The sequence below is a fragment of the Pseudophryne corroboree genome, chromosome 6, assembly GCF_028390025.1.
Source record: "Pseudophryne corroboree isolate aPseCor3 chromosome 6, aPseCor3.hap2, whole genome shotgun sequence".
NCBI classification, from domain to species: Eukaryota; Metazoa; Chordata; class Amphibia; order Anura; family Myobatrachidae; genus Pseudophryne; species Pseudophryne corroboree.
The window spans coordinates 26,999,235-27,023,207 of NC_086449.1; the positions used below are offsets into that span (position 1 = coordinate 26,999,235).

At 47.9% G+C, this 23,973-nt stretch overlaps 1 protein-coding gene across 1 annotated transcript in view; it reads left to right on the top strand.

Moving 5' to 3' along the window:
* DNAH2 (dynein axonemal heavy chain 2) overlaps positions 1-23,973 on the top strand; it is a 261,666-nt gene that overhangs the window by 171,253 nt on the left and 66,440 nt on the right. Inside the window, exons 46-69 of the mRNA XM_063930819.1 lie at positions 3,276-3,434; positions 3,522-3,674; positions 4,905-4,996; positions 5,151-5,349; positions 5,436-5,660; positions 7,446-7,550; positions 7,765-7,953; positions 9,561-9,646; positions 9,911-10,041; positions 10,853-11,002; positions 11,326-11,493; positions 11,671-11,831; positions 11,917-12,056; positions 13,391-13,523; positions 13,754-13,893; positions 13,980-14,190; positions 14,413-14,529; positions 14,891-15,032; positions 15,168-15,337; positions 15,452-15,568; positions 15,807-15,971; positions 16,061-16,183; positions 18,922-19,070; positions 21,893-21,959. Coding sequence (XP_063786889.1) covers positions 3,276-3,434; positions 3,522-3,674; positions 4,905-4,996; positions 5,151-5,349; positions 5,436-5,660; positions 7,446-7,550; positions 7,765-7,953; positions 9,561-9,646; positions 9,911-10,041; positions 10,853-11,002; positions 11,326-11,493; positions 11,671-11,831; positions 11,917-12,056; positions 13,391-13,523; positions 13,754-13,893; positions 13,980-14,190; positions 14,413-14,529; positions 14,891-15,032; positions 15,168-15,337; positions 15,452-15,568; positions 15,807-15,971; positions 16,061-16,183; positions 18,922-19,070; positions 21,893-21,959 — 3,492 coding nt within the window. The remainder of the gene's footprint in view (positions 1-3,275; positions 3,435-3,521; positions 3,675-4,904; positions 4,997-5,150; positions 5,350-5,435; positions 5,661-7,445; positions 7,551-7,764; positions 7,954-9,560; positions 9,647-9,910; positions 10,042-10,852; positions 11,003-11,325; positions 11,494-11,670; positions 11,832-11,916; positions 12,057-13,390; positions 13,524-13,753; positions 13,894-13,979; positions 14,191-14,412; positions 14,530-14,890; positions 15,033-15,167; positions 15,338-15,451; positions 15,569-15,806; positions 15,972-16,060; positions 16,184-18,921; positions 19,071-21,892; positions 21,960-23,973) is intronic.

Sequence of the window (23,973 nt, forward strand, 5' to 3'; positions counted from 1 at the left end):
CACCGAGTTAAAAGACAACTGTCAGAAAGGTTAGAGCATCCGGCCTCTGATCTTATCCATGAATCCACCGGGATTCAGGTTCTGGTAGCGTTAGATTTCACTCGTACCGCTCGAGGAGTGATGAATTATAGATACATTTCCGCACTCGCCAATTTGTTAGATAATATCACTGAAATGTATGATGACACGTTTAGATACACTGGAAGAGAACTTCAAGCTTACAAAACAGAACTAGTTCAGCATAGGATGGTTCTTAATTATCTTACAGCAGTAACAGGCGGATATTGTGTTACATTGGCAACACAGTACGGCATAAAGTGTTGCACGTATATCACCAATAGCACCGAGGATCCGGTAGAGGTCATAGACCAAAGGATGGATGATATTCTGCAATTAAAGTGGGAATTTCGTCGAAAACACAATCTCACCCTTGCTGCTGTAGGTAATGAGCTGACTGGTTGGGTGTCATGGTTGAACCCGCGAAATTGGTTCTCCGGTTTGGGAGAGTGGGCTCAAGGAGTCATAATGGATGTTGGAAAGTTTCTACTGTGTATTTTGGGTGTCGTTATATCGATTGGATTGATATTTAGATGCGGGCAGGCTTTAATGAGGTGCAAACAAAGTACAAAAGTGATGAGCTTGAGGAGTGAGGAAACTGTAATTAACCTGGATTTGATTTATGACCCAATGCTAGAAACCATGACGTAATGATGTAATGAGTATACGGTCCGTCTTTCACCCATTTCTATGTTTTCCTCCGAGGTACAAAGACCCACGTAGACGAAGGATTTGATGAGCCAAGGGGCCGACAACGGAAAGATGGAAAGAAGAAGAGCAGACGACCTGATATACAAGATTTTGATGGACAATGCCATGGGTACCCCAGTTTCCCTAGGAACTTTAAAATCACGCTAGCCCAACATTTTTTGTAAATCCATGGACGTTGTTTGCTTTACTCACGATTTATGAGCAAAAGCACAAAGAAGAAGACTCCAATCAACCGACACCAATCAAGACCTCAATCGACGAATGTACATTTCCCTGACATAGAATACCATTGCATTTTCCATAAGTGTTCTCTATCTTCATCTCTACAACCCTCAGGTAATGACACACATAGACGATAGGGAATTCAGGCACAGATATCAGCAACCACATACCTCCCCCATTCATGTATCATCAACTAAAATGTGCATCCCCATTTTGTTACAACTACAGCCGAAATGAGCTCGGTAAAGTTTGACAGCCCATCCACAGACCTGTACCACAGGATAAGAAGGAATTCAAATGTATACTTCGCAATACCTCGAAGCTTGATTTACCACACGTACGGCACGATGATACATGACCCTCCAAACATGGACTCATACACACATGCTTCTGCTTTCTCACTAGGTCATACCCTCTTCACACCTTCTCCTCTCTCCTCCCCTACCCAACCATGGAAATCAATTAACCCCTGACTTACATTTTTCTCCTTAAATGTTTTGTGGCAGTTATTATTGACTGCCAAAGGGTGGACTGTCAAAGTCAGAAAAATGTCTCAATGCACGTTGCCATATTTGCACCGCACACTGGTCCGTGCTGCGCATGCGTACGCTCTCCCGTGGAAGCGCATACCCGCAATAGCGTGCACTCGCACGCGCAGTATGCGCATTTACGGTAGAGTTTATGTGATCGTAGCGTGCGACTCATTAGTTACAAATGTTCACAATTAATGTAGTTTATAGATCATGATCCCTTTGATAGTTTCTGTAAGTTTGGGTAAAGTACAATGTCCCAGAGCTGAGGAGTCCCTCTTTGCATCGTACGAAGGGTCTAACAGGAATCATACTGCAGTGTTTGGTACCCATCGGAAGAGTATTTAAATAGCAATATTCCGGTGTTGGTTTGGAGCGTATTAATCGCTCGTGCGAATAGTTATGGACATAAGAAGTTTATGTCCATTTCTATGATTTACACATACTCAGGTATGCGGCGGGAAACCCAGTTTCCCACCCACCTGAGCTGTTGGAAATCGTCACAGCCCACCTGTATGAATCACCCTATGACCTTTTGTTATGATACGGGGCCGAATTCCTTCGGCCAATGGACAATGGGATTGTAGGACCAGGAGATTGCATTGTGTGTGGGGCATAAATAGGCAGGCCGACCACATCCAGCTCTCACTCTCTCATCAACGGTTATCTGCTGATAATCGGGAGCTGGATATCGAGGCGCTGGCGATCATACCCTTTGTGCGTAAGTTCTCTCCATAATCATTGTCTTTCTGCGAGCCAATTTCTCTCTCTCTCTCTCTCTATCTCTCTCTCTCCTCTTTTCTCTTAAATACCTTATAGTATTATAGTATGGTATTGTATTTCATTTAGGTCAGCGTAGTATTGTCTTATTGTATTTATTGTTTAGTTCTGTGGTTAGGAGGTCTCTGTTATATTGTAGCGTATCGTATGTACTGTTATCCCCTTTTACAAGTATATTAGATATAATACAGTTAATAGGCTTTGGAAACCTAAACCAGTATCAGTGTATTTACTATAGTGTTAAGTGTTCACTTGAGCGTCGGTGACGCTCAATCAGCTTTGTAGTTAGTCAGGTTACACAAGGTTGCATTTACACCCTGTACTCACATTAAGGTATTCTGTGTGTTTCATCGGTATAAGGTTTAACATAAAGGTATAGTGTTGTGAGCGTCTGCATCGCTGGTGACCTCCTCGTGGTCTCTAGCGTACGCTACGTTACAGCGAATCTTTCCCCTAGACATAACCAATAACGTGTCCTGTGATCCCTGGGCCGTGAGCGAACGTGACGCCTGAGCGTCTCGCCTACGGCTGAGCGATCGTTACGCAACTAGCGTACCATTACGGTACTTCTTAAGTAAACAGCGTACAGTGTTCTTAGCTTCATAAAGGGTTGTTTATACGACAAAGGAATTTAGCATTGTCACCGCCTATATGTAATATCACAATGTATGACAACACATAGGGTGGTGCGGTGCCGCAGGATCTTTTTTTTTTGGGGGGGGGGTTTGGGGGCAGTCCCGGGCCCCACAATTTCTGATGGCGGGCTGCACTGCATGGGAAGCCATAATCAGACCGGAGAAACTGCACAGGACGCACCAAATCGGTATAACAGGACGCTAAACGCTCTCAGACCTTGCACATTAGGCCGCACAGATGTACACTAGGGGAGGAGCTTATAGCGCCATTTGCATAAACTCGCCAACACACGCTGCTGCCACTCAGAATCAGCCACTCCGTATTCCTCCGTTTGTGCAGGCGGAAACAGAGACTCTCCAGCGCATGTTCGATAAATACGTCGGGCGGATTCTCGAGTACAAACACCAAAACTGCAAGGACCTTGTGCCGCAAGAGGACACCAGTGGGGTCATCTCGCTGTGCAAATTGTATGACTCGCTTGCTACAGCTGAAAACGGGGTGAGTACGGCTGGAAACGTACGTCTGCGGGTGTTCTGTAATTTCCGAGTTCCCGACCTCCGTCACTTATCCCATGTCCTGTCGCAGGTAAATCCAGCGGACACGGACAACTACAGCCGCATGGTGGAGCTCTGGTTCCTGTTCTGTCTGATCTGGTCAGTCTGTGCTTCTGTGGATGAAGACGGGAGAAGAAAGATTGACAACTACATGAGGGAGCTGGAAGGAAGCTTCCCTAGCAAGGTGATAATGATGACGCGAGACAGTAGCACTCAATGACTCAGGACCCTAGGAAAGAGCGGACAGAAGGGGTCAGAGCCGCTGACTGCAGAGGGCGCACACTCTAGACAAGGATAGTGCAGTGTGAGAACCAAGAGGCTGGAGGACCCTGCTCGTGAGAGCTTACACCAGCCTTAGAGGTCTGCACTGAGTAATCTCAGTAATCAACCTGGTTCATGGCTAAAAAAAATGTTGGTCTTCATAGTTGTGGCCGAATCCCATCACATGTTGTAGTTGGGATGTCCGTCAGTGTTTCACCGGCTGTTGGGATTCCAGCGTTGGTCTCCTGAACTCCGGGAACCCCAACAGCCGGTATTTTAACTGAATCCCGTTGTATCTGATTTCCACCACATTGGAAATATCCGTCACCGCAGCACTGAAATAGTTACTGACTAGCGCTGCAGCGCCTAAAATTTAATTTTTAATATTTGAATGTGTTTGCTGGGTGCCAAATAGGTTAAATCCCGGTTCTGTCAAGCGTGCAGATATATAGATAAACAAATGTACTTTAAGACTTTATGTAATATAATAAAATGCTGTGCACATACCTCTGTGGTTTGGTTTAATGGAGGTCAAGGCTCCATCAGCAGTGATAAACCAGTTATTTGGTTCCCAATTCCAGGGCAGCCGGTGTCTCTTTAACCCTGGCGGTCAAGTAGAGGTGGCACAGGAACTTGCCTGCAGCATGTAGCTGCCCCGCTTCAGTCCTACCATCCACCATGGAACTGCGGAGGTGGCTTGCAATGATTCCAGAAGGTGCAGTGCTCCTGGGGAGTCCAAGCTGGAGCCCCCGACTCTGGCTACTTGCCCCCTGGTTGCTGCAGCTTGGGAGGCAGATCACAGGCCGGGTCTCCTAGTATTCAGGCTAGAAAATTAAATTTTCCAGGCCAGACGTAGTGGCGGCACTTGTAGTCGCTGGTGGCTGAGTAATACCAGGCAGAGTTAGGAGAAACAACCAGGTTACTTACCGTAAACAGAGTCTCACAAGACAACCCCCCGGGAGAGAATGGACAGGGGGGCAGTAAGCCCATCCGGTCATAGCTGCCCTTTTTATATATTGCTTTTACATTTTCAACACTGCGTGTGTTGAAGCAGTTTACCGGAGGACCTATGACTGGAGCTAGATCATGCAAGTGACACACAGTGACCTTCAGTATTTATAATGACCTCATTAATGTATTTGTCTTCCGTCAGGACACTGTATACGAATACTTTGTGGATCCTAAATCGAAGAATTGGCTCAACTTTGAGGAGAAGCTGCCAAAGGGTTGGCGAATTCCTCCCAAGTACGTTCTAGGGCATAAACACCTATATTCACCAACCATCGCTCTGCTCATTTCACATCATAGAATTACAACTGTCTTCTTCTGTACTTCATGGTATCTACTGCACCCTGTCACTAGTACCAGCCTGTGATCGTCCTATTATGTCTCCTCACAGTGCCCCATTCTATAAGATCATGGTGCCAACAGTAGACACTGTGCGCTATCAGTTTATCGTCAGTGCCCTGGTTTCCCATCAGAGCCCAGTCCTGCTTGTGGGACCAGTGGGTACTGGGAAGACCTCCATCGCCCAAAGCGTTCTGCAGTCCCTAGATGCTAACAAGTGGGCCCTACTGACCGTAAACATGTCTGCCCAGGTAACCGCATTACAGTTTCTGAAGGAATTGTCTAGCCTGAGTCTTTTAGCCCCAGTTTCCAATGTAGTTTTCTCCACCCTCCCTAGACCAGCTCAAGTAATGTGCAGAATATTATTGAGAGTCGCGTGGAGAAGAGAACCAAGGGTGTCTATGTGCCTGCCGGGGGCAAGCAGCTGATAACCTTCATGGATGACCTCAATATGCCAGCTAAGGACACGTTTGGATCACAGCCCCCTCTTGAGCTACTTCGGCTCTGGATTGACTATGGCTTCTGGTATGACCGTCACAATCAGAGCATCAAATATGTAAAGGTGATACCCAGAACTGTTCTCTTGTGTACACATGATACTGAGAACTCTCGTATTATATCCTGCACTCACACTAAGAACCTCAATTATCTTCTACTTTCCTGCCCTTACATTGTGACCTCACATCTACTCTACTTCCCTGCCCTTACATAGCGACCTCACACCTACTACTCTACTTCCCTGCTCTGACACTGTGACCTCACACCTTTTACTTTACTTCCCTGCCCTTACATAGTGACCTCACACCTACTACTCTACTTCCCTGCCCTTACATAGTGAACTCACACCTTCTACTCTACTTCCCTGCTCTTACATATTGACCTCACATCTTCTACTCTACTTCCCTGCCCTTATATAGTGACCTCACATCTTCTACGCTACTTTCCTGCCCTGACATAGCCTCATATCTTTTACTTCCCTGCCCTTACATTGTGACCTCACACCTTCTACTCTACTTCCCTGCCCTTACATAGTGACCTCACACCTACTACTCTACTTCCCTGCCCTTACATAGTGAACTCACACCTTCTACTCTACTTTCCTGCCCTGACATAGCCTCATATCTTTTACTTCCCTGCCCTTACATATTGACCTCACATCTTCTACTCTACTTCCCTGCCCTTACATAGTGACCTCACATCTTCTACTCTACTTTCCTGCCCTGACATAGCCTCATATCTTTTACTTCCCTGCCCTTACATTGTGACCTCACACCTTCTACTCTACTTCCCTGCCCTTACATTATGACCTCACACCTTCTACTTTACTTCCCTGCCCTTACATATTGACCTCATACCTTCTACTCTACTACCCTGTTCTGAAACTGTGACCTCACACCACCTACTATACTTCTCTGCTCTGACATTATGATCTCACACCTTCAACTCTACTTCCCTGCTCTGGCATTGTGACCTCATGCCTTATTCTTTACTTTCCTGCTCTGGCATTGTGACCTCACACCGTCTACTCTATTCTCTGCTTTGGCATTGTGACCTCATGCCTTCTACTCTACTTCCCTGCTCTGGCATTGTGACCTCACACCGTCTAGTCTATTCTCTGCTCTGGCATTGTGACCTGGTGCCTTCTACTTTACTTCCCTGCTCTGACATTGGGACCTCACACTTTCTACTCTATTCTTTGCTCTTACATTGTGACCTCATACCTTCTAGTCTACTTTGTTGCTCTTGCATTGTGACCTAATACCTTCTACTTTACTTCCCTGCTCTGATATTGTGACCTCATGCATTCTACTTTACTTTCCTGCTCTGACATTGTGACCTCACACCTTCTACTCTACTTCCCTGCTCTGGCATTGTGACCTCACACCTTCTACTCTATTCCCTGCTCTTACATTGTGACCTCATACCTTCTACTTTACTTCCCTGTTCTGACATTGTGACCTCATACCTTCTACTTTACTTTCCTGCTCTGGCAATGTGACCTCACACCTTCTACTCTACTTCCCTGCTCTGACATTGTGACATCACACCTTCTACTCTACTTCCCTGCTCTGACATTGTGACCTCACACCTTCTACTCTACTTCCCTGCTCTGACACTATGACCTCACACCTTCTACTCTAATATATTACTACCCTGCACAGGCATTACGTCAGCGTCAACCTTTTGCTCTGAACTCCTGCTCTGCTATTCTGTTTCTTCTTGATGGTTATAATTACCTCCCATTTAAGATTTGTTTATGTTTCTTACTAGTATAAGTATACATATTTTCAGCATACCACTACGGTTTCTTGATCTCCTTTTAACCTATCCCGTCCTCCATACCCAGGACATGTTCATTATGGCAGCCATGGGTCCGCCTGGTGGGGGCCGCACAGCTATATCTGATCGACTCAAGAGCAGGTTTAACCTTATTAACATGACGTTTCCATCGGTGAGTAAATAACTGCGTTCTGGATCGCAGTGTCTTGTAGCAGCACTGTACGGTATACATTATGTAGTGAGGGTATTCTGTGATTTGGACCCTTTTGGAATCAATAGACTTTATGTAAAACTAGTTGCAGATGTGGCTTTTTTGCTGGATTTGCTCCAGCCGATTGCCTTGGCATTTCTTAGAGATTCTACGGAGTTGTCTTGCCCTTTCCCAGGAGTCTCAGATTCATCGCATCTTTGGGACAATGATGAGTCAGAAGCTGCAGGACTTTGAGGAGGAGGTGAAGCCCGTTGGAGATGTGATCACTCAGGCGACTGTGGAACTGTATAATGGAGTCACTCAGAGGTTTCTTCCCACGCCTGCCAAGATCCATTATCTGTTTAACCTCCGTGATATCTCTAAGGTGAGGAGCCTAGAGGGAGAGGTGAAGACTACAGCATTAAATCATATACATGGAAGATTGGATATTGTGTACTGTCAAGAATGAGGGACAGGTATCGGGTTATAGAGTAAGAGCATGGGGAACATTTGGTGTAGGGAAGCTACTCTGGTTAATAAGTACAAGGTAGAGAGTCTGGTGGCCACGGAGTGCAGGGAAGAGAGTCCAGTAGACATTGAGTGCAGAAAAGTTGAGCCTGGTGGACAATGAGTTAAGGTGAAGAGAGTTTGCTGAACGTTTAGTTTCAGGAAAAACATCTAGTAGAAGGAAGAGAGCCTGAGGAACGTTGACTGAATAGAAGAGTGTCCTGGGAACATAGGGGGTCATTCCGAGTTGATCGCTCGCTAGCAGTTTTTAGCAGCCGTGCAAACGCTAAGCCGCCGCCCTCTGGGAGTGTATCTTAGCTTAGCAGAAGTACGAACGAATGCATCGCAGAACGGCTACAAAAAAATATTGTGCAGTTTCTGAGTAGCTTCAGACCTACTCAGCGCTTGCGATCACTTCAGACTGTTCAGTTCCTGTTTTGACGTCACGAACACGCCCTGCATTCGACCAGCCACGCCTGTGTTTTTCCTGGCATGCCTGCGTTTTTTCCAACCACTCCCTGAAAGCGGTCAGTTGACACCCAGAAAGGCCCACTTCCTGTCAATCACTCTGCGGCCAGCAGTGCGACTGAAAAGCTTTGCTAGACCTTGTGTGAAACTACATCAGCCATTGTGAAAGTACGTCGCGCGTGCTCATTGCGCTGCATACGCATGCGCAGAAGTGCCGTTTCATCATCGCTGCGCAGCGAACATTTTCAGCTAGCGATCAACTCTGAATGACCCCCATAGAGAGCAGGGGAGAAATTCTGGTGTACATTGAGTTCCGAAAAATGAGTTTGGTGACCATTGAGTGCAGGAAAGAGTCGAGTAGACATTGAGTGCAGTAAAGTTGAGCCTGGTGGCCACTGAGTTAAGGGAAGAGAGTTTGCTAGATATTTAGTTCCAGGAAAAACATCTAGTAGAGGGAAGAGAGCCTGAGGAACATTGACTGAACAGAAGAGTGTCCTGGGAACATCGAGAGCAGGGGAGAAATTCTGGTGGACATTGAGTTCAGAGAAAAGAGTTTGGTGGCCATTGAGTGCAGGGAAGAGAGTCGAGTAGACATTGAGTGCAGGAAAGTTGAGCCTGGTGGCCATTGAGTTAAGGGAAGAGAGTTTGCTGGACATTTAGTCCCAGGAAAAACATCTAGTAGAGTGAAGAGATCCTGAGGAACGTTCAGTGAATAGAAGAGTGTCCTGGGAACATCGAGAGCAGGGGAGAAATTCATGTGGACAATGAGTTCAAAGAAAAGAGTGTGGTTGTCATTGAGTACAGGGAATTGAGTTGGATGTGAATTTACTGCGGGGAAGAGGGCGTCTGGGGGACATTTAGTGAAGGAAAGAGAAGGGGACGGATGATTTGGGAGAGACAGTAAGAGACAGAGAGATTGTCTGTGATGACAAACTGGAGTGGACAAAGTGAGAGTGGGCAGTGAGACATTGGCGAGAGACTAGTGACATAACCCTCCACCTCTCCTCCCTGCTGCAGGTATTCCAGGGCATGTTACGAGCCCACCGTGACCTCCATGATACAAAGCAGAGCATCACCAGACTCTGGGTACACGAGTGCTTCAGGTAACATACATGCATATGAGCACAGACACGTAAGTCACATGTACCCAGCTTTACCATGGTCCATGTATAGAGACTCGTACACAGCACTAGTAGCGGCATCACATGGAAGAGGCTGCAGGAAGATCTGAGATATTGGATTATCTTACAGAAGCACACTTGGTTTCTTGTCTCATGTTAAACAATGGGTGTGACGTAGACGTGGAGCCCTCCGCGTATAGATATACACACCAGATTATTACATAAGTCCTCCCGTCTCCCCTGCAGGGTCTTCTCCGACCGCCTGGTCGACTCATCGGATACTGAAGCCTTTGTAGGGATTCTTAGTGAAAAGTTGGGTTCTCTCTTTGACCTCAACTACCACAACCTGTGCCCCAGCAAACACCCACCTATATTTGGTAAGTAACACTCTCGTATGCTTAGCAGATACACACGTGTTCGTGTATGCTCCGGCTTTCCAGTACGCCCGTGACTAGTGAGTTTCTAGAAATAATGCACCTAAATGAAAGACTCTGTTTATGTGTAATGGACGTGTTCATCTTACCTGATCATTCTATAGCAGGAATACAGTGTCTGCTGCCATGTCGACTCATGATGTATCAGTGACACCTGCATTGTGCTACCGTGACAGCGTTGCGTTGTGATGCAACGCGTCATACCTTCCTTTCAGACTTCTTCCTGCATTGAAAGCTACGAAACACAATAAGGGTCATTTACGAAATGGCTAAACTTTCCGCGCTGAGTGTGGGCTCCCGGATCTGCGCCCTCATTGCGTAAACGAGTTTTCATTCACCTTTACACTCTGGTTCTCTTGTTAATAAGTGTTTAGTGAGTTAACCTTCAGGAGACTGTAGTTCCTTTCTCTCTCTTCCTACTTCCATCTGGATTCTGTCCTGTTGGGCTTGGGTAGAGCAATGCCTGAGTTCCCTGCAGAGAGAGGACATACAGGATCTATAGAGGAGTTACAGTCTTAGTTAGGGCAGATATTCTTCTAGGAAGCCCAGAGTCACTGTCCCTCAGCAGAGTCCGAGAAAAGGATGTAACGTTAAGTATGAAAATCCAGTTTTATTTGCTTTGCTATTTGTGCTTTTTGACTCTCTTCGGCAGCTGTGAGCTTTGGGGTGTGTCATTTACAGTGTCTGAGGATGGGAGATGGAAATAATTGTATCATACTGTACATAGGACAATAGACAACCTGTCCCTTTCCAGGTGACTTCATGCATGAACCCCCAGTGTATGAGGATATTACAGACTTCAAGACCCTGAAAACCTTTATGATGACTCAACTGGAGGAGCAGAGCCGGCAGCCCGGGGCATCTACCAAGAAACTGGTCCTGTTCACCGATGCTATCCAGCATGGTAATTCCCTTCTGGTCCACTCGGTGACAATCTATAAATGTGCAGATAACATAGGGGTAGACTGTTACCTCTCTTAGTGGTTCTCAAACTCGGTCCTCAGGACCCCACATGGTTCATGTTTTCCAGGTCACCCAGGAGTTGCACTTTGAATCACCAACTGTCACTTTTTAAAAATCTACATGTGACCTGCAAAACATGAACCGTGTGGGGTCCTGAGGACCGAGTTTGAGAACCTGTGGGTTAGACAGATCCAGAGTTCCATGGTGAAGACTGGTCTGCTTGTGCCATCCAGTGACTCGCATGTTAACCACTTCCTTCCCCAGTGACCCGCATCGTGCGTGTGATCGGACAGCCGCGTGGAAACATGCTGCTCATCGGCATTGGCGGCAGTGGACGGCAGAGCCTGGCACGGCTGGCGGCCTATATTTGTGACTACAAGGTCTTCCAGCTGGAGGTGACCCGAGGGTACCGCAAGCAGGAGTTCAGAGAAGGTGAGACAGCTGGAGACACTTAGTACAAGACGTGGTGGTGTTGTAAGCCAAGATATTAGATCAAACCTTTTCTTATAACTTCTCAATTCTGCACATTGCCTTCACGTGTTTCACTTGTGTCTCGCGTTTCACCACGGCCACCATAATCTGCTCCATAAACCCATCTTTCTTTTCCAGACATTAAGAGACTGTACCGACTGGCTGGAGTAGATGGCCGCCCCACTGTCTTCCTCCTGGCGGATACTCAGATCACAGACGAATCCTTCCTGGAGGATGTGAATAACATATTAAGTTCCGGGGAGGTCCCCAATCTGTACAAGGCTGATGAGTTTGAAGAGGTAGTGTCCTCATCTACGTGACCCTCCATAAATCTCGTTTTCTCACCCTTTAACACTGCACTTGCTCCATTCTCTTGGGACGCAGATCCGGAACTTACTACAAGAAAAATGTCGGGAGGAAAACGTCCCGGACACCCCGGAGAGTCTCTTCAACTTCCTGGTGGAAAGAGTGCGGAGCAATCTGCACATCGTGCTCTGCATGAGCCCTGTGGGGAACCCCTTCAGGTGAGCAGGTTTAATGTATTAAAGTAGGATGAAGCTCTGAGGGTCTGCTCAGTGCACAGATATTTGCTCCACAGCAGGAAGACATTTGTGTAATGTGAAACGCGTTGTGTACACCCTTCCGCTGCCAATGTTCTCCGTATTTTAACTCTGTATGACTCACAACAAGCAGAAGTCTGCACACAATAGGGTAGAGGTGCTAAGCCTGTGTGAGTGATAAAGTGGAGAGAGATAAAGTATCAGCCAATCAGCTCCTAGCTGCCATGTTACAGGCTGGGTTTGGAAAATGACAGGAGCTGGTTAGTTGGTACTTTATCTCTCTCCACGTTATCATTCTATAAAAGGCTTAGTATATCTCCCCCGATAGGAGGGAGTGTGCAGTGGGGCTAATTCAGGTTGGATCGCAAATAGCGACCCAACCGGAATTTTTACGATCGCCCCACGGGCGCAGGCGCAGGGCCCGTCCTGTTAATCAGGCAGAGGCGTTTGCGGGGCTGGGGGGGGGGGGGGAAACAGCGCTCCGTTTCCTAGACGGAGCGTTGCGGGGCTTAAAAACAGGGCTGTCGGCAGTCAAACGGTGGGCGTGACGGGTGCATGATCGCAAAAATGCCGGCCTCTTGCGGTCACAGCCAGGCTATGTCGGCAGGAGGTTACCCTATTTTTAGCAATCCCGCTGAAATTGCGGTGCGACCGCAATTTCAGCGTGGTCGCGGAGGGGGGGGGGGGCGTTTTTAGCATGCTGGGTGGCCTTGCCCTACGATGGGTGGCCCCCAGCATGCTATCAAAAGTATTGCAAGTTCTGCTACTAAAAGGGAGGAGATATTGATTATTGAGGGATGTCTTTGCTGTCCGGAGGGGCACAGGGCCAGTCCCACATCACAAAGTGGACTGAATTTTGTACCTGTTTTCACGTCTTACCCTCTGACCCGTGACACAAAAGTGAAACCTAATGAAATCCACCCTGATGTCTCCTCACCCTCCGCCATAATCTGATTAGTACTAAAAGCAGCATAGTAGAGTTTAATTCACTGAAGGCGGTGGTTGTACTGGGGTCAGAGGTTGGACCTTCATGTGATGTCTAGACTTGTGCCCAATGTACCTCTCCACACACCGCCGTGTGCTTGTAGTTTGCAGAGGAGGAGGCACATAGAGCATGGGTGCGCACGCTTTGCGGTAATTGAAGGTCCACTTCAATATGTCTACTCTCTGCCCAGTAATCATAATTCCTAGACATCAGGAGCATGGGGAAAGGCCGGAGAAGGACTCTCCACAGCCGCGGCGCTGCTTGCTCCATGCCCTCCAATTCTGCTTCACGCCTTTATCTCAATTTGCTGCAGGAATCGAATTCGCCAATACCCAGCTCTTGTTAACTGCACGACCATTGACTGGTTCTCTGAGTGGCCTGAAGAGGCCTTGCTGGAGGTTGCGGAGAGATATCTGGAGGGAGCCGATCTCGGAAGCATGGAAGAGGTGAGTCTGGTGCCTAGGCCAATGGAATGCCCCTTGGAGTCACTCTACGCCAACTATTGTACATCTCCTGAAAGCTCTTCCGCATCGCCTTCATGTTCTCCTGTAACCTCTACTCTTCCACCATCCTTGAAAGGTTTTGTTGCCTCTCTCTCTCTGATTGGCTGTTCCTGTCCCCTGCATCCTGTATTCTATTCTGTGTCCTGACCCCTGTCCCCGTGCCCTCACCGCAGATCAATGGGAAAGTGGCCCGAATCTTTGTCACAATGCACCGCTCTGTAGCAGAATATTCGCACAAGATGAAAATGGAACTGAGGAGGCAGAATTATATCACGCCAACCAGCTACCTGGAGGTGGTATCCCGATATAAAAGGTATGTGATGACACTTCAGTAGTATTCTCCAGAAAATTTCAGTATAGCGGCGTACCTACAGGTATGTGTCCTGTGTCCGCACTCAGGCTCCTGAATGAGAAACGCTCAGAGTTGGGCGAGAAGGCGTCAAAGTTGCGGAACGGACTCTTTAAGATTGACGAGACTCGGGAGAAGGTGGAGAAGATGTCGGAGCAGCTTGCAATCGCCAGAAGTAAAGTGGCTGAATTCCAGAAGCAGTGTGAGGAGTACCTGGTCATTATAGTCCACCAGCGGAGAGAAGCCGATGAGCAGCAGAAGGTTTGCTTTTATCAGTAGAGAGCTAGGTGTATACCATCTTGGCCATTGTCTTCATTTGCAACTCCAACCATTGTTCTACTTTCTTCATGTCTTCCCAACTATGGAGCTGTTTCCTGGCACAGGTCTCAACAGTCATTACCTGTGATTGTTTTCCCTCACTCATTTTCTTCTGTGTCTTTAAAATACTAAATAGTTTTCTTTCATTGTCAATTTCTTTTTCAGATGGTGACAGCTCACAGTGAGAAGATCGGAGCCGAAGAGATAAAGTGCAAAGCTCTGGCAGATAATGCTCAGAAAGACCTGGAGGAAGCTCTTCCTGCTCTAGAGGAGGCCATGAGGGTAACAAACCTGATTTCTGCTTCTCCCTCTTCCTCTTCTTGCTCCTCCTCCTCGTACTCCTCCTATTTTTCTTCTGCTTCCTCCCCCTCCTCTTCTTGTTCCTCTTGCTTTTCTTCTTTCTCTTCCTCTTCCTTCTAGTAAAATTCCAATTCCTGTTTTGACATTCTCCCCTTCCATCCCCGTAAATGTCTACTACTCCCACCCTACTGAACACTACAAGATCACCACAAGAAACCCCACCTTCACTCTAACTCTTCACTTGTGAGATCCCCTGAACGTTATTCCCATATTCCCAGCGCTAACCCTCCCTCTTCCCAAGGAAACTGGGAGTCTGATAACACTCTGTACTTTCTCCCCATAGGCCCTGGAGACACTGAACAAGAAGGACCTGAGTGAGATCAAGGCTTATGGACGCCCTCCAGCCCTGGTTGAGACTGTAATGCAGGCTGTCATGATCCTGAGAGGAAATGAGCCCACCTGGGCCGAGGCCAAAAGACAGCTAGGTGAGACGGGAAGAGCAGAGAGTCTGGGGAGGAGTGGGAATAGGATGGGGTTTAGCTACTGAGGAGACATTTGCCGATGAAGGGAGAGTGAAGGTATGAATCTGCTTACCATGTGTGTGTTCCATCAATCCTCAGGAGAGCCCAACTTCATCAAACAGCTCATTAACTTTGACAAGGACAATATCTCGGAGAGGATCCTGAAGAAGATTGGACAGTACTGTGTCCTGACAGATTTCTTTCCAGACATTGTTGGCCGAGTGTCTCTGGCTGCCCGGTCTCTCTGCATGTGGGTGCGGGCTATGGAGGTAGACACATTATCATGAATGAATGGGAACCACATGGTTGAGGTTTTTAGGCCTAGCAGGGTTTGTAGATTCGCTTGTGAGACCTCCTGAGCCCTGATCTTTCCCTCTTAATAGATGTACGGTCGTATTTTCCGCGTGGTGGAACCAAAACGTGCTCGTATGAATGCGGCAATGGCACAGCTGGCAGAGAAACAGGCGTCGCTGGCAGAAGCTCAGAATAAGCTGAGAGAGGTACAGTAACATGGCGCACGTCTAAAAAGCTTGCTAACTCAATACAAGTATTACTAAAGTGCGGTGTGTGGCTGAGACCAGGTAGTGGGGTCAAACGTCTGCCTGTAGTGTCGGGCTGTGCACACCCTCTGCCGGGTAAGTAGTCACCAGTCTTTGTATCTCCTGTCCCAGCTAATTTGAGCACCAGGCCGCTTAATCCTTCGCTGGGCATGTACTTACCAGGCTGTGTGTGTCACAGGTGGGTGAGCGGTTGGAGCAGCTGAAGATGCAGTACGATGAGAAGCTGGCACAGAAGGAGCAGCTCAGAGAAGAGGCTGAACTGATGGAGGTGAAGCTACAGAGAGCGGGGACACTGGTGACAGGACTGGCTGGGGAGAAATCTCGCTGGGAGGAGACGGTGAAGGTCAGTCTTGTATCTTCTTACTCTACGTATGCTGAGTGTTACTGTGTAAGGCTTTTCCCATAATAATAACTTACCACTCTCCCATGCAGGGTCTAGAGCAAGACCTGGGCTTCCTAGTTGGCGACTGTCTCCTTGCCTCGGCCTTCCTGTCGTACATGGGCCCCTTCCTCTCCAGCTACCGTAAGGGAATCTTGAGCATCTGGACCAATGAGGTGATTTGTGCCTATATAGACTGTTGTGGTAAAGGCCTCTCCAGAACCATGTAACCAATCCACTGGTGAATTCATCCACTGTCCTATTCACCCCCACTAACACTGATCCACTGGTGAATTCATCCACTGTCCACCACACCCCCACTTACACCAATCCACTGGTGAATTCATCCACTGTCCACCACACCCCTACTTACCCTGATCCACTGGTGAATTCATCCACTGTCCACACCCCCACTTACACCGATCCACTGGTGAATTCATCAACTGTCCGCCACACCCCCACTTACACCTATCCACTGGTGAATTCATCAACTGTCCGCCACACCCCCACTTACACCTATCCACTGGTGAATTAATCCACTGTCCACCACCCCCCCACTTACACCGATCCACTGGTGAATTCATCCACTGTCCCCCACACCCCCACTTACACTGATCCACTGGTGAATTCATCCACTGTCCTCCACACCCCCACTTACACTGATCCACTAGTGAATTCATCCACTATCCAACACGTCCCCACTTACACCGATTCACTGGTGAATTCATCCACTGTCCAACACACACCCACTTACACCGATCCACTTGTGAAGTCATCCACTGTCCACCACACCCCCACTTACACCTATCCACTGGGGAATTAATCCACTGTCAACCATACCCCTACTTACACATATCCACTGGTGAATTCATCCACTGTCCTCTACACCCCCACTTACACCTATCCACTGGTGAATTAATCTACTGTCCACCACACCCCCACTTACACTGATCCACTGGTGAATTCATCCACTGTCCCCCACACCCCCACTTACACTGATCCACTGGTGAATTCATCCACTGTCCACGACACCCCACTTACACCTATCCACTGGTGAATTCATCCACTGTCCACCACACCCCCACTTACACCTATCCACTTGTAAATTCATCCATTGTCCACCACACCCCCACTTACACTGATCCACTGGTGAATTCATCCACTGCCCACCACACCCCCATTTACACCAATCCACTGGTGAATTCATACACTGTCCACCACACCCCCACTTCCACCGATCCACTGGTGAATTCATCCACTGTCCATCACACCCCACTTACACTGATTCACTGGTGAATTAATCTACTGTCCACCACGCCCCCACTAACATTGATCCACTGGTTAATTAATCCACTGTCCACCACACCCCCACATACACCAATCCACTGGTGAATTCATCTACTGTCCTCCACCCCCGCTTATACTGATCCACTGGTGAATTAATCCACTGTCCACCACACCCCCATTTACACTGATCCACTGGTGAATTAATCCACTGTCCTCCACACCCCCACTTACACCTATCCACTGGTGAATTCATCCACTGTCCGTCACACCCCCAGTTACACATATCCACTGGTGAATTCATCCACTGTCCGTCACACCCCCACTTACACTTATCCACTGGTGAATTCATCCACTGTCCGTCACACCAACACTTACACCTATCCACTGGTGAATTCATCCACTGTCCACCACACCCCCACTTACACTGATCCACTAGTGAATGCATCCACTGTCCGCCACACCCTCACTTACACCTATCCACTGGTGAATTCATCCACTGTCTTTCACACCCCCACTTACACATATCCACTGGTGAATTCATCCACTGCCCGTCACACCCCCACTTACACCTATCCACTGATGAATTCATCCACTGTCCACCACACCCCCACTAACACCTATCCACTGGTGAATTCATCCACTGTCCTCCACACCCCCACTTAAACCTATCCACTGGTGAATTCATCCACTGTCCGTCACCCCCCCACTTACACCTATCCACTGGTGAATTCATCCACTTTCCTCCACTCCCCCACTTACACCTATCACACCTATCCACTGGTGAATTCATCCACTGTCCACCACACCCCTACTTACCCTGATCCACTGGTGAATTCATCCACTGTCCACACCCCCACTTACACCGATCCACTGGTGAATTCATGAACTGTCCACCACACCCCCATTTACACCAATCCACTGGTGAATTCATCCACTGTCCGTCACCCCCCCACTTACACCTATCCACTGGTGAATTCATCCACTGTCCTCCACACCCCCACTTACACCTATCCACTGGTGAATTCATCCACTGTCCACCACACCCCCACTTACACCCATCCAATTGTAAATCCATCCATTGTCCACCACCCCCCCACTTACACTGATCCACTGGTGAATTCATCCACTGTCCACCACACCCCCATTTACACCAAACCACTGGTAAATTCATCCACTGTCCGTCACCCCCCCCCCCCCACTTACACCTATCCACTGGTGAATTCATCCACTGTCCTCCACACCCCCACTTACACCTATCCACTGGTGAATTCATCCACTGTCCACCACACTCCCACTTACACCTATCCACTGGTGAATTCATCCACTGTCCACCACACTCCCACTTACACCTATCCACTGGTGAATTCATCCAATGTCCGTCACCCCCCCACTTACACCTATTCACTGGTGAATTCATCCACTGTCCTCCACACCCCCACTTACACCTATCCACTGGTGAATTCATCCACTGTCCTCCACACCCCCACTTACACTGATCCACTGGTGAATTCATCCACTGTCCTCCACACCCCCACTTACACCTATCCACTGGTGAATTTATCACTGTACCACCTACACAATCTGTGTGAATACTCAGAGTTAAACGGGACATTTCTGTTGGTTCCAGGTGCGGGAGATGTTGGTTCCCTGCTCTCCACAGTTTTCTCTGACTACCTTCCTGTCCAGCCCCACCATGGTACGAGAGTGGAAATTGCAAGGCCTGCCCTCGGACAGCTTTTCCAGTGACAATGGAGTCATCGTCACACGGGGGAACAGGTAAACAATCCCCTACCCGCAGTCCTCTCACGCACTGTATGCAGCCATCACACTACATGAGGAAATGTTACTGACCAACAGCCAGTTTCCTACTTATCTCTAGTCAGTGCCCAGTCATCCTTCCAGCATACGCTTTGTCTCTAGTCAGTGCTCAGTCACCCTTCCAGCATACGCTTTGTCTGTAGTCAGTGCTCAGTCACCCTTCCAGCATACGCTTTGTCTCTAGTCAGTGCTCACAGTCACCCTTCCAGCATACGCTTTGTCTCTAGTCAATGCTCAGTCACACTTCCATCATACGCTTTGTCTCTAGTCAGTGCTCAGTCACACTTCCAGCATACGCTTTGTCTCTAGTCAGTGCTCAGTCACACTTCCATCATACGCTTTGTCTCTAGTCAGTGCTCAGTCACACTTCCATCATACGCTTTGTCTCTAGTCAGTGCTCAGTCACACTTCCAGCATACGCTTTGTCTCTAGTCAGTGCTCAGTCACACTTCCATCATACGCTTTGTCTCTAGTCAGTGCTCAGTCACACTTCCAGCATACGCTTTGTCTCTAGTCAGTGCTCAGTCACACTTCCAGCATACGCTTTGTCTCTAGTCAGTGCTCAGTCACACTTCCATCATACGCTTTGTCTCTAGTCAGTGCTCAGTCACACTTCCAGCATACGCTTTGTCTCTAGTCAGTACTCATTCATACTTCCAGTATATGCTTTGTCTCTAGTCAGTGCTCAGTCACCCTTCCAGCATACCCTTTGTCTATAGTCACTGCTCAGTCACACTTCCAGCATACGCTTTGTCTCTAGTCAGTGCTCAGTCACACTTCCAGCATACGCTTTGTCTCTAGTCAGTGCTCAGTCACCCTTCCAGCATACGCTTTGTCTCTAGTCAGTGCTCAGTCACACTTCCAGCATACGCTTTGTCTCTAGTCAGTGCTCAGTCACCCTTCCAGCATACGCTTTGTCTCTAGTCAGTGCTCAGTCACCCTTCCAGCATACGCTTTGTCTCTAGTCAGTGCTCAGTCACACTTCCAGCATACGCTTTGTCTCTAGTCAGTGCTCAGTCACACTTCCAGCTTTCTGCCTGTCTCTAGTCAGTGCTCAGTCACATTTCCAGCTTTCTGCCTGTCTCTAGTCAATGCTCAGTCACACTTCCAGCTTTCTGCCTGTCTCTAGTCAGTGCTCATTCACACTTCCAGCTTTCTGCCTGTCTCTAGTCAGTGCTCATTCACACTTCCAGCTTTCTGCCTGTCTCTAGTCAGTGCACAGTCACATGTCCAGCTTTCTGCATGTCTCTAATCAGTGCTCAGTCACACTTCCAGCTTTCTGCATGTCTCTAATCAGTGCTCAGTCACACTTCCAGCTTTCTGCATGTCTCTAGTCAGTGCTCAGTCACACTTCCAGCTTTCTGCCTGTCTCTAGTCAGTGCTCAGTCACACTTCCAGCTTTCTGCCTGTCTCTAGTCAGTGCTCAGTCACACTTCCAGCTCTCTGCCTGTCTCTAGTCAGTGCTCAGTCACACTTCCAGCTTTCTGTCTGTCTCTAGTTAGTGCTCAGTCACACTTCCAGCTCTCTGCCTGTCTCTAATCAGTGCCCAGTCACACTTCCAGCTTTCTGCCTGTCTCTAGTCAGTGCTCAGTCACACTTCCAGCATTCTGCCTGTCTCTAGTCAGTGCTCAGTCACACTTCCAGCTTTCTGCCTGTCTCTATTCAGTGCTCAGTCACACTTCCAGCTTTCTGCCTGTCTCTAGTCAGTGCTCAGTCACATTTCCAGCTTTCTGCCTGTCTCTAGTCAGTGCTCATTCACACTTCCAGCTTTCTGCCTGTCTCTAGTCAGTGCTCATTCACACTTCCAGCTTTCTGCCTGTCTCTAGTCAGTGCTCATTCACACTTCCAGCTTTCTGCCTGTCTCTAGTCAGTGCTCAGTCATACCTACAGCTTTCTGTCGGTCTCTAGTCAGTGCTCAGTCACACTTCCAGCATTCTGCCTGTCTCTAGTCAGTGCACAGTCACACGTCCAGCTTTCTGCATATCTCTAATCAGTGCTCAGTCACACTTCCAGCTTTCTGCATGTCTCTAATCAGTGCTCAGTCACACTTCCAGCATTCTGCCTGTCTCTAGTCAGTGCTCAGTCACACTTCCAGCTTTCTGTCGATCTCTAGTCAGTGCTCAGTCACACTTCCAGCTTTCTGCATGTCTCTAATCAGTGCTCAGTCACACTTCCAGCTTTCTGCCTGTCTCTAGTCAGTGCTCAGTCACACTTCCAGCTTTCTGCCTGTCTCTAGTCAGTGCTCAGTCACACTTCCAGCTTTCTGCCTGTCTCTAGTCAGTGCTCAGTCACACTTCCAGCTCTCTGCCTGTCTCTAGTCAGTGCTCATTCACACTTCCAGCTCTCTGCCTGTCTCTAGTCAGTGCTCAGTCACACTTCCAGCTTTCTGCCTGTCTCTAGTCAGATCTCAGTCACACTTCCAGCTTTCTGCCTGTCTCTAGTCAGTGCTCAGTCACACTTCCAGCATTCTGCATGTCTCTAGTCAGTGCTCAGTCACACTTCCAGCTCTCTGCCTGTCTCTAGTCAGTGCTCAGTCACACTTCCAGCTCTCTGCCTGTCTCTAGTCAGTGCTCAGTCACACTTCCAGCTCTCTGCCTGTCTCTAGTCAGTGCTCATTCACACTTCCAGCTCTCTGCCTGTCTCTAGTCAGTGCTCAGTCACACTTCCAGCATTCTGCCTGTCTCTAGTCAGTGCTCAGTCACACTTCCAGCTTTCTGCCTGTCTCTAGTCAGATCTCTGTCACACTTCCAGCTTTGACATACAATGTCACCTTTGTTTAGGTGGCCACTGATGGTAGATCCGCAGGGACAAGCCACTAAATGGATTAAAAGCATGGAGTCTGCTCAGGTAAGACTGGCCATTCCTCACCTGTCCTGGTTTGGTTATCATTTGGAAATTATTGAATAACTATTTTGATTTCTCTTGCAGGGTCCACAGTTTATCCACAGGATAACATTGGGATATGTTGGAGCGACATCGAATCTGCACCAAACGGTCAAATCTTTTTGGCCTCCCAGCATTCAGCGGGCCCGTCCATATATCCCCGCCTCCTGGCTCAGGCAAATCAGTTTTTTGTTTGTTACGGCAGGAGCCGGACCATGGTCAGAGGGCTGCTGGTTTTTAGCAGTCCTAAGCTTTCTTATTTTATTTTTATAGTCTTACTATTTTTTCTGAGTGATCTTTCTAAACAGCGTCTTATACGTACCTAAGAGAGAGTCGCTCCAACAACTCTCCGCTGGGTCGCGAAAACGCTTACCCACGAGTACAGTGCTGTTCCGGCAGCCGTCTGTGTCGGATAAAACTAGCAGGTCCAGCAGACAGCAGACGTTACCAGGCTGTGGCCGGAGCACGGGGAGAAGGTAAGGCATCGGTTCCGCTTAGAGGGGTAACACGGACACAGCCGCACTGTTTGGGAGGAGACTACGAAACAGTCGCTGACGCAGCTGCCACCTTGGGTGCACCAGTGCTAGGCCCTAGGGATCTTAGGCTCCAGGGGTAGTATGAGGCCGCAATCCATAGGGTTGATGTCAGCAGTGGGGAGTTAGATGCTCCCCTGGTCGCCCCTCCCCCCGTTTCATGACCAGTTTCCTCCGAGTCTCCCGCCATGAACTGTTTTCCCGCTTCCGTCCGAAACGCTGTGTACTAAGGAACCCAGTCGCAGCATAGGCGGCTGTGTGACTGGTGCGTCAGTGTTCACTTGGACGTCTGTGTTCACTATAGGTTCACGGAGCAGTGGTGTACACTAATAGCATCTGGATCCACTCAGCGTTCTCAAACGTATTGATCGATCCTGGAAGCGGGGTAAGTCTCCATGTATCCCACTCTACTGAGTATGGATTATACAGCACTTAGTCTCTATCTACCTTTTGAGTATGAATAGTTGGATAAGTGCATAATGCATATGAGTCTGATAATATTACTGTGGTTTCTTTCGCTATGCGTCTGAATACCTGGATATCCTGGAGCTTGAAAAGGTACAGAGGAGGGCGACCAAACTAATTAAGGGCATGGAGACGATGGAATACAAGGAAAGGCTTGAAAGACTAGGCATGTTTACATTGGAAAAGCGGAGACTAAGAGGGGATATGATCAACATCTACAAATATATAAGGGGACAATACACAGAGCTTGCGCGGGACCTGTTTTTGGTTAGATCAACACAGAGGACTCGTGGACACTCGCTCAGGTTAGAGGAAAGGAGATTCCGCACAATACGGCGTAAAGGCTTTTTCACGGTAAGGACAATACGTGTTTGGAATTCCCTGCCCGAGGGAGTTGTAATGGCGGAATCTGTCAACACCTTTAAGAATGGGTTAGATAAATTCCTATTGGATAAGGATATCCAGGGGTATGGTGCATAGTCATGCATTATAGTTACTATAAATAGGGATAAAATGCAATGGCTGACAGCAGCATCAGTCAGAAATTTTAGTCAAATCATCATGCATAGGACACCACAAATAGGTTGAACTCGATGGACAATTGTCTTTTTTCAACCTCAGATACTATGTTACTATGTTAATACGGTTCAAACTTTTATAAAGTAATGCAGTAATAATATGTTTCTCCTATATACTTGAAATGTATCTGTAGTTGATTATGTGCTCATATTGCTTATTATCCTAATGTATAACCTGTGACTGACTGCTAGTTTGATTGCTGACTTTGCTATAATTCTGTCAGTTTTAACTCTATCTATTCCGATCCTCAATGCTGGTGCATAGCAGGGTAGGGTCGGATTGTATGTCACTTTAACACAGCTTAAAGTGATTACAGTCACAAATTGTGTTGTACACTGTGTAAGTGTCTGATTATTTATCACGTCTAAGAGCGGCAAGGGTGAGGAAAATACACTCCAGCA